This window comes from Cornus florida, unplaced genomic scaffold, assembly GCF_030987335.1.
Source record: "Cornus florida cultivar Cherokee Brave unplaced genomic scaffold, ASM3098733v1 CherokeeBrave_3.0.0_Hap2_Chr01, whole genome shotgun sequence".
NCBI classification, from domain to species: domain Eukaryota; kingdom Viridiplantae; phylum Streptophyta; class Magnoliopsida; order Cornales; family Cornaceae; genus Cornus; species Cornus florida.
The window spans coordinates 95,115,959-95,126,827 of record NW_026775571.1 but is presented as its reverse complement, the minus strand read 5'-3'; the positions used below and the strand labels follow the sequence as shown (position 1 = coordinate 95,126,827).

Below are 10,869 nucleotides of genomic sequence, written 5' to 3'. Positions count from 1 at the left end.
TGATTGATGCTGGCCATAGAGCACATTTTCGAACAGCAGCTTACTCCACGATAGTTTGTTGGTTCGACACTGGAAATTCGGGATTCCACCCTTATGCCTGTTGGGATAAGCCTTTAGGCTAATACAAACTCTCTCGCGCAACCGCTACGAAGCATGTTGATGAATTCCAACCCCTGATTATGGACTGGGCTTTGAGTTTTATGGTATTCACATTGGGCCAATATTTTGGACAATATGGACTTCGATTGCTTTTTATTTTTTTTCTTTGGACTCGTTTTCTTTTTCTTTTGCTTTTGTTTTGACAAAGGGGCACATGGCCCAACCCTGGAAAATACCCCTTGTATACTTGTATTTTTCTTTTCTTCTGTGCATGCTTTTTTACCCCAAACAAAAAATTGGAGTCTTATTCAGGAGCTCCAAACAAAAATAAAAATTAAATGAAATAAGTACTATGCCAATATAAAGTAGCTTGCGGAGCTTCATCTTCAATACAACCAAACAAGACGGTAACAAACTGAAATCACGAGATCGACAGGAACAATGCTCTTATAGTCACATCCTTTCCAACTATGATTTCAAAACTAATTAAACCTAGCATACACTAATAAACACCGGCAAATAATATTGATAAGGAAACAAAAAAAAAAAAAAAATAAAATAACACTAGTATGAGAACTATATCATGATAAGAGACGCAAACTCTCTAATTTTATTTTTTTTTTCTCTTGGTAAATATAAATTTTATCATTTGACTTTTTACAAATTTTTAAAAAATTGTCTTTGTGGTTAAATGTAGATACTTATGAATAGAGAGAGCCCTAACAACCCCCTAGGGGCCTAGCGGTATCTGTCTCTTACCTTCTAAAAGAAGGTCAGGGGTTTAAGTTTAATAAGAGACATGTTGTGTTAGTACCAATTAGAAAAAATAAAAATAAAAATAAAATAAATAAAAATAAAAATAAAAATAAAAATTGATTACTCAAAAGTGATAGTTAAAAAGTCAAGTACAAATTAGTTAGAACCAAAATTTAGAACATCTCTAACTGTTGTGTATATATATATATATATAAATTTGGATTATTTAATTTTAGCTCTAACAATTATTTTATATCTTTTATGTGAAAATATATCTTTAATAATAATCAACCACGTGTCTTGGCAGGACCCATATAATTTTTATAAACCTACTTAATATATGGTTAATTAGTTAATGGAATGGAAAAGAGAAAAGAAATATGTTATTGTGAATGTGTAAAAAAAATGTGTAAAACCAAGGAGAATTAAATTGGGGACCTAAATTCGTGAGGAAGAGAAATTTGTGAGGGAGAGAACTAATAGTGGCAAAACCAAGGAGCACTGATGGCATATGTTATTTAGAAGGTATAATTTTTTTAATTTTTTTGAAATTAGTTAACGTTGTTTAATATAGGTAATTGATATATCTTAATGACACATGTCATTACATAAAAAAGTAAACTTACAATAACTTAGAGGACCCAAATCCTATTTAAAGAGAAGTTAAAGGAGAATATCAACCATGAATCTTGAAAACACACTAAATATCATATCATGATTTGATATGTCATTAAAATGTAATGCTACAAAGAGTCACGAGTAATGCAACTGCCCATTTTTAGTCATGTGACTCATGTGAGATCGATCATGATGTATATTATTTTATTCAATAATAAGACCCCTTATTTATTATTATTTTTTTTAAGTTAATAATATGACCTGTTGTTAGTATACTTCTAAAAGGTTTTCCTTTTTCCAATTTTATTTTTTTATTTTTTGTTTTTTAAGTTTTGACAAATAATTCACTTATCTGCTTATACACAGTATATTACATTGTATATATATAAAACCGCGTCTCTTATATAAAAATAATAATTTTAATTACTTATTGTATTTGATTGATTATTAAAAAATAATTATAATTATGTTTAAAAAAATTATTTTAATAAATTTATTATTCTACACTTTTCTTTTCTTTTCTTTTTTTTTTTTTATAAATTTTGATTTTTTATAAAAATTAGATTAAATTTAATATGAATAAAATTTCATTAAAAATGGTAACTCTTCATTCATTTTTCTTTCAATTTTTTCTCACAAAAAATATCAAAACCAACTCATCAAATTTTGTTTATCCTCAAAAAAAAAAAAAAAAAAAAAAAAATTCCCTTTTCTTTTCCCTCCGAAATTTAATACCAAACAACAAACAAAATATCCTTTATTTTCAATGGAAAGCTTCTACAAGGACGAAGATCACCCCGAGAGCAAGGAAGGTTTGATGTCACCGAGATCCTATAACTTCTATGTGTGTATAACTATACACACACACACAGATATATATATATATATATATATATATATATATATATATATTTAGCTTCACGTGCTGCTGAATTCCTTAGAAATGCCTCTCTTTGGTCATTGATTTCTTTAGATTCCCATTTCAAGTTTAAGATTTAGGGATTTTAGTTATAGGTTTGAGATGGATTACTCATTATTAGTGGTCTCACTTTTGCAATAATTGCCACCATAATAATAAATTATGGTTTTTATTCATTACTCGGTAACTTTTTTAGTTATAGGTTTGCGATGGATTACTCATTACTCGGTAACTTTTTTATTTATTCTGCTTTTGCCTTTTGATTTGGATTCCTTTCATGGGGGAGAAGGAAAGCAGGGCATCACCGGCAAGGGACGGAACGGGACGGAATTGATTGGATGACTACTGGCTTGAATGCATGGACGGCTTAAAGTTTGAAATATTGCCCAACCATGCATTTCAATATCCAACTCAGGCTTTTGAGGAAGTTCTGTTTTCCAGTTACTTCATGTATCTTCTGTTGATTTATGGTTAAAGAAGGGTCTTTTTCACTAATTCTAGGACTTGGACTATATTTGTTTAAGGCAATAAATACTAGAAGAACTGAGTCAGAAAATGAAAACTGTCACTACATATGATGATATATGATCAAAATGGATTTTCTATGTTCATGTTATAAACACACAAAAGGTTCCATATGATGATATGTTAGCCATTTCACAACTATTTTTCAAATCTCTCCAACTGTTAAGTTGGGAGAAACTTGGATTCCATATTTTTCACAAGCATTGCAACAAAGTAAGACAATTCCAAGGCAATTTATGCTTTGAGTTTGGGAGTGCTAATCCGGTCGTTGGAATTGAAATTGAAAAAAGAATTGAAATTGAAAAAAGAAAAACGTAGTTGGACGATTTGATGCTCTTAAACATAAGCATAACAAAGGTGGAATTTAGAACCCTTCTCATCCTAGATTTTTAAATAACAAAACAAGCTAGTTTTTTTTTACATCTTTAACTTTTGTAGTTCAAAATTTCTAATCTAATATAAAATAAAAAAATTTACACATCTTTTATATTAAATTAGCTAGTAGTTAATATAATGAAGGACATGGATTCTCTCCAGTGCTGGAGGAGTCCTGCACTGTATCCAGTGGTTGAGATTGAATTGATAAATGAGATCCACTATTGATCATACAATTTCAACCACTGGATATAATGCAGAACCCCTCAAGGATCTCTGTGCCGTAATGAAATCCTGAGTAATCCTACTAAAACAACAGATTGATTGGACCTAATAACAATGTAAGAGAAATTATTAATGCATTCGATTTAGTAATACCTCCACTCGTAAAAATATATTTTAAAAAAAAAAAAAAAAAAAATAGTGGAGGTTTTAAGTCTGCCCAAAAACATTGTAACAATTTTATTTCTAAAAAAAAACCTTCTCGTCGTAGATGATGAGAACCATGATTAATTCAGTTGTTGCTACTATAGGTTCCCATGAGACACACTGCATGTATTTACTGAAGCTTTGTGGAAGGCTCTGAAAGGACTTCCCATGTTAAAAGTCCTTCTAAAAATATAATAAAAGTTGTGGAATTTAAATCTATTCTCAAAATTCTAACCTCTAACCCATTGCCAGGCTAGGTTTCTGTTTGATATAGGCTACTATGCTGTTAGTAAATGGATTTGGAGTATAAAAAAAAACTACTTATTTGCAGTGGATATTTGAAAATTTCCGGAGATAATATATATATATTTTTTAACCTCAAATTTAAATTGTCCCATGGAGAAGTACTAATTTTTAAATTTTAATCTCAAATTTAATATTGGTCTCTCTCTCTCTCTCTCTCACATCATTGGAAAAAAAACCTAAATGAATATATATATCCACTTCTCGCGAACTGTAGTAAATATATCACAAATAAAAATATTATCCATCAAAATACTACTTTTTATAGTTATTTTTTTATTTTAAAAATAATTATCTTAAAAATATTTTAATCTTATTATTATTATTATGGAGGCTTCTAATAAAATTCACTGCACTAAAAATAAGAATGGGCCATGTCCCATAAAAAAGTGTATCAGTAATTACTCGTGCGAGGGGACACTTATTTCTGAGAGGAATAGTGGAACAATTTCTAGAAGCTGCTCAACATTTCTTGAAAATGGTATGCCCATACCAGAGCTTATATACGCTCCCATTTATATGTATCTTTGTACATCTAAAACAAGTTCCTTCTGGTGCCTTGCAATATTGTGTCTCTTCGTAATTTCTGTGTGAAGAAGAAAGAAGATGTCGTCGGCATACACATGGAAGAGCTTTTTCGAGAACGAAGATCGTCCCGAGAAGCCTAGAAGGTTCGGTGTCACTGAGATGAGAGGCCCCCATTACACCCTGTTTAGCCAAAACCTCATTCAGGTCTCTCTATATCTATATCTATATCTATATCTATATCTATTTCTATTTCTATATATAGCTTTTGCTTGATGTGTTGCTGAATTACTTGAAATGCCTTTCTTTTATTATTCATTTCTTTAGATTCCTTTATCAAGTTTAAGTTTTAGGGTTTTTATTTCTAGGTTTGAGATGGATTCGCCATTGTTAGTGGTCTCAATTGGTCTCAATTTTGCAATAATTCCAGCATAAGATGTTGTCACACGATTATTTGTTTGTGTGACTTAATTCGAAAATTGAGATATTGATTTTGTTTAATAATTGTGTCTTATATGAAACAAATTGACTAGCGGTGATCCAAATTGTTGGATGCACTTCATCTGCGTCATCTTTACTCTTTCAGGCTGCATGTTCATTTCTAGTGGAACTTAAAATTGCTCTGTGGTTGTGTTTTTCATGTGGCATTTGAAGGTGACATTGTTCATAAATATTCCAAACACTGAAGAAAATTGGAGATTTTGATTTACAACTGAAACTCTGGGTGAATGTTAGGCTCTTTTACAATTCAGTTCTTTTACCACCACTCTTCGGCTTCCTGCCATTTTCACTAATGGTTGGTCCAGTGGGGACGATTGGTTTCACACAGAAATGCAATCTCTAATGCACGAAGGATATATTCAATTTATCTGGAATATCCAAAATTGGCATTGTTGTTTGCCAGTATATGCTCAAAAATGTTATCATATTATTGTGCCCCTGTTTAATATTCAAATTTTGGTTTTTAATGCATTTTTTTTCTTTCTTTAGTTATTACAGTAGAATGCTGAATACCAGGATATCTTCTGCTTGTCAATTCGATTTATTAATTTTGAAGATTATTCCTAAAGTAATAAATTGTACTTTCTAATTGAAAGGATTTTACATAATATCTGAAGTACTTGAGTTGGATACAACATGGTTGGGCTGAATATGATATGTGCCAATCACATCTCTTTTTGGACTTGAAAGGTGTGCCTAGGAAAAGAACATGAAAGACATACAGAGTACATATTTTGCTAACTGGATACTCGCAACTGACTTTCTTAACATCTTCCTACACAAAGGAATTTTCCAAATGGGGCAAACATTCTTTGTTGGTGATAATATGTTATATAGACACTCCAGCTCACTCTAGAGTGTAGGAAAAGAAAACTTTGTTCATTCTGCCCTGTGTCTGTTTGTTAACATTCTGAAGGTTAAAACCATGTTGTAGTCTTGGGGTGAGTTGGATGAATTTTATTTTTTGATTCAGCTTGAAAACTATATTATATTGGATCATAAACTTTCAGGTATTGATTATTTTCTGTGACCTTTGCAGTTTCATTTTTTCCCTGGTTGTGGTCCTTGTATCTTATCTTAATGAATTATATAGATCCTCTTTACAGGTGTAGTCAGTGATCTTGGTTCCAAAATGACTAACTATGATAGGAAGTCTTCCTCTAAGCTTCTCCTCAATTAATGTTTTCTTTATGCATCCAATTGTTTTATCTTTTCTTGTTCAGCGGTCAACCGACTTTGTCCACTTTAAGGTCTCTTTTTAGCTCGGCTTATTTAATGTCCAATAATATTTTCCTTAAATCATGCATTACTTTGTATTAATCTTATAAAATCTGGCTTTAAACTTTATCAGGTATCCAGTGTGCAGATAAGTAGACATGATAACTATGTTGTAATAATAATGAGGCATGGACACATAACACACACACACACACACACATTGTGTGTGTTTGCGGATCCACCAGATTTCCTTCATGATGTAATGATGTATATTGATGAATTTGAGTAATACTTGATAGAGTGAGTGTATTTTCGGGAGAAGGGGATCCAGAAGTTCCAATCTTGTGCAGAAATTTTAGAATACGAATTTAGCTGATGAATGTGGTAGGACATGTGATCCAAGAATGTACAATCCAAATTAATCCTGCAGTTGGTAACACCTTTTACAAAGAGAGCATGAACTTGTAAGGTGGATAGACTTTTTTATTTTTTATTTCCATTAGTAGGAAGATCATTGAAGATATAAACTTGCAATATTATCTTTGGAGAGCTACTAAACTCAACAAAAGGCTTATCTCAACTGCTTGTGGTGAACTGCATGAATGTTGTTTCTCCATTCCGCTTTATCTAAGCTCATAATCTCAGTCAAACCACATATTATCATATTTTTTGTTAGACAAATATCTAAAATGAACAAAGCGCTATTAGATGTAAGAATGGAAAAAAAGAGAGTAAATGAAGTAATTAGTTTCTTGACAACTAGGTGGTGGAGTTTAAAAGAAGAAACCAACTCCATCACAACCACAAAAATGGTTCGTGGTTTTTGCAGGTCACCACCATTTTTTCCAGCGAAATGTTTTTCGTTGGGCAGGTCGAGATGGAGTAGCTTTATAAGGAGCACATCCGATTTTCCAGGTTTCAACAAATTTTGTTTATCCGCTATAGATTTTAGAAAGAATCTCGAGTTAAAAAAAATTGGAAAAATTTAAATGTATGAAGCTTAATATAACATGAATGAAATTGTTCTTTTTCCAATAGTTGTCTGGATTCCTGCTAGAAGGAATCTTTACACAAAGTTGTTTTGCTTCCTGAAAAGGTATACAGTGTGTACTAATAATTGCACAGACTGACGAGTTTTAAGGGCCCAAACTACAAAGCTATATTTTTTTCTTATGAGAAAAGAAAGGGGCATTCTCCAAAATATTTTCAGTTGATATAATCTTCATATCAATTGGATGCTTTTCTTTGGTTATCTGAATTATGTTATCTTTTAATTTTCTTTTCTTTTTCTTTGTCTTTTTCTTTTTCTTTTTCTTTCTTCTTCTTCTTTTTTTTTTTTTAATTTAATTTAATTTAATTTTTTTTTTTTGTGTTCTAAAATTTGGAACATTGTCTTTGTCTGCTAAATGGTTAGCCAATGCTCTTAAAATGACTGTTCAATTAAAACAGATTGCATATCAAGGAGATTCCTACTGTGTTCAACTTATCAAAAAAAAAAAAAAAAAGATTCCTACTGTGTTCTCCAAGTTCCTGTTGTACTCCATCCATAGTTGGAGCTTCTTGTTAATAAGTTATTTTAATTTGCTGCAAAATCATTGTTTGAAGTCATTCTCTGTTCAGATTACAAAGACCTTATTGCATTTGTACATGTTCAATAAGTAAATATAACCTGTCACATCTTAGAAAGTCCATGCATATCAAATTATTTATCTACCTAACGTTAATTATTATGGTTAATATTACGTTTGTTTCCATTTTTCTTTAGTTATTCGTGCAGTTAGCCAATATATCACTTGCTAAATGCTACACTGTTTCCTATCTGGTATAAGATAGTCACGTTATGTTTCACAAGCAAAGCTTACTATTACTGGGCTTAAGATATGGGTTTTAAAAAGATGGTTTATGAGAGCTAAATTTGCATTACATTCTTAAGACGGTTGAGAAAGGATACACAGTTGATTGGTTCTTCTAACTATACTAGTTATGTTTTACAGGATATTTTTGAGTCTATGGGACAGTTTGTTGATGGGTTGAAGTTTACCGGAGGCTCTCATAGTTTGATGCAGAAAGATTTTGTTAAAGACGTGACTAATATGGCCCACAAACACAATATATATGTCAGTACGGGTGACTGGGCTGAACATTTACTTCGCAAAGGTCCATCGGCTTTCAAAGAGTACATAGAGGTGTGACAAGATAAGTTATAATCTTTTCTTAGTGACTACTTGCGGAATCCCTTGGCACTGAATTGGTTTTTTTTCTTTTAAAATATCATTGCTCCAGGAATGTAAGCAATTGGGGTTTGATACAGTTGAGATTAACGTGGGATCACTTGGAGTTCCTGAAGAAACTCTCTTGAGATTTGTGCGGTTGATTAAGAGTGGTGGCCTGAAAGCCAAGCCCCAATTTGCAGTGAAGTTCAACAGGTCTGATATCCCCGCCAATGGTGACCGAGCATTTGGGGCTTATGTGGTCCCAGCACCTCGATCTTCTGGTATGCAACCAATTTCTTTTAATTATAGTATTCACAGTCGTAACTTGCTTGTATCTTTCAATTGACCTTGCTGAGACATAAATTAAAAATTTTTGTAATATTTTGTTTGCGGATGAAACTTGATTTCCAGTGTGTGGGAAAGTAGGAACCTAAACCTTTTTATGATTGGATTGATAACATTCTGAGATGGTGCCTAATCCTTATTTTAGGTCATGATGAGGTAGATATGCTCAGATGAGCTTGTCGTATTTTGTATTCATTTTTTATTGTTAGTAGAAGTATGCTGAAAAGATTTTTATAATTATAGGTGGAGTAAAAAAGGTGATTTAGGTACTTGGTGAACATGTTTCTGAAATGCCATGTGTGCTAGCTTAAACAGTAGCTGCAGTTAGAGTTTGCATCTCACCGATGAAATTGAATTTGTCTTGTGTCGTGATGGGATTACCTTTTGTGATTACCATATTCAGTGCATTTAACATTGTCGTTTTAAATGCTATGGAGTGATTGATTGATTGTTGCTCGGAGAGCTTCTAGAGCGCCGTGCATTAGACAAAACACATGTATAATGGGATGTAGAAGGTCCTTGTCTGGAAAACTCTGTGATATAATTAATCCTTTGTCTTGAACATGTCAATGTTCCATGTCATGTTCGTTTTTTTTTATCCTAAATATTTACAGTACATTTAAAATTGGTAGGGTGTAAACCTTGATCAATTTACAAAAAAAATATTGGGCAACCGATGCCACTTTACCAAGTTAGGGCATTGGAAATGGGGCTTATTAAACACTTGGGCCACCTAAATGTATGACTTAAAAGTGCTCAAGAAGTTATTAGATCTTTTGCAATTTTATGGAACAAAGTTGATATACTTTTGTGAGGATGTATGCTTTGAAATCTGGAGAAGGAAGATGACTTGACTGCTATAGATTGTTGAGAGAGAACTGAGAAGAGAGTTGCATTCAAGTCCACGTGGTTTCCTGTTCAGGGGAACAAAATACTTACAAGGAAAAAAAAAACGAAAAAAAAAAAGAGAGGGAAATACAAGAGTAAAGTAACAGACTACATCCATGCTTGTGTACCTGATGGTTGTTGCTTTTTGCCCTCAGAAATGGTTGAGGATGTTGATCTTTTGGTCAGAATGGCCGAGAGATGCTTGGAAGCTGGAGCCGACATGATAATGATTGATGCCGATGATGTCTGCAAGCAAGCTGATTCTGTACGGGCAGATATTATTGCAAAGATTGTTGGGCGTCTTGGACTAGAGAAGACGATGTTTGAAGCATCAAATTCCCAAACCTCTGAGTGGTTCATTACACAATATGGTCCCAGGGTAGTTTGCTCTTACCATTCAACCTTTTCTTTTGTTGGGGCATTTGGTTGTTATCCCCTCTGATGTTTGTAACATTTTTTTAATTATTGGCTTGGATTTCAGGTCAACCTTTTTGTGGATCACTCTCAGGTGATGGATCTGGAGTGCCTTCGGGGGTGCAACCTTGGTAAAAATCACACATCTGTTCTCGGTTCGTCCTATTTTCTGTTCTAAGCTGGCGCTGAGAACATATGTTCCATGGAACTGGTTATGCTTTTTAATTGCCCTGCGTTATGTTGTATGTTAAGATGTTAAGTTCATGTTAAAAAGATGTCCCGACAGTGTGTGAAAATATGGCTGTTTCGTACATTTCAGTGGAGATTTTGCTTGAATAACTGTGTTCATCCTTTTCTGTGTTGTTATGATACATTGTTATCTATTGCACGAGTGTAATCACTTTTCTTCAATTCGATAATCTTCAATCATCCATAGATTCCATAGGATGGTGGTTGTCACGAGGTCCGTGACAACAATAGGATTAATGTTCGGACCACTCATCATTAAGTCCATATTACAAGTAACATTGCCTCTTGGTCTGCACATCGAGTGGAGTTAGTTGGGCCAAGTAAGCCCAAAACCACCCAAATATGTATACGAATTAAATCAAGGCCCAGGCCAAGCCAAATAAAATTACGAGGTTATAAGTGCAGCTTGACCAATTTTAATTTACTTCGGGCCAGATAAAATTTCACACCCCCCTAAAAACTGATGGAGTAATGAAATACTGGCTTAGCAAC

The 10,869-nt window shown here is 32.9% G+C and overlaps 1 protein-coding gene across 1 annotated transcript; it reads left to right on the top strand.

Annotated features, from left to right (window-relative positions):
- Positions 1-4,468: 4,468 nt before the first annotated feature.
- LOC132307395 (protein HEAT-STRESS-ASSOCIATED 32-like) lies at positions 4,469-10,499 on the top strand. Its single transcript, XM_059805133.1, has 5 exons — positions 4,469-4,756; positions 8,263-8,454; positions 8,552-8,762; positions 9,870-10,093; positions 10,196-10,499. The coding sequence occupies exons 1-5, from the start codon at positions 4,631-4,633 to the stop codon at positions 10,304-10,306; spliced, it is 864 nt and encodes a 287-aa protein (XP_059661116.1). The 5' UTR covers positions 4,469-4,630; the 3' UTR covers positions 10,307-10,499.
- The last annotated feature ends 370 nt before the right edge of the window (positions 10,500-10,869 follow it).

What these genes read in the sequence shown, in the direction of transcription:
- LOC132307395 (XM_059805133.1), top strand. Translation starts at nt 4,631, where the DNA reads ATGTCGTCGGCATACACATGGAAGAGCTTTTTCGAGAACGAAGATCGT. An exon ending in CCCAGCACCTCGATCTTCTG is followed by an intron (nt 8,763 to 9,869) that starts GTATGCAACCAA and finishes TTTTGCCCTCAG; the next exon opens with AAATGGTTGAGGATGTTGAT. An exon ending in TTACACAATATGGTCCCAGG is followed by an intron (nt 10,094 to 10,195) that starts GTAGTTTGCTCT and finishes CTTGGATTTCAG; the next exon opens with GTCAACCTTTTTGTGGATCA.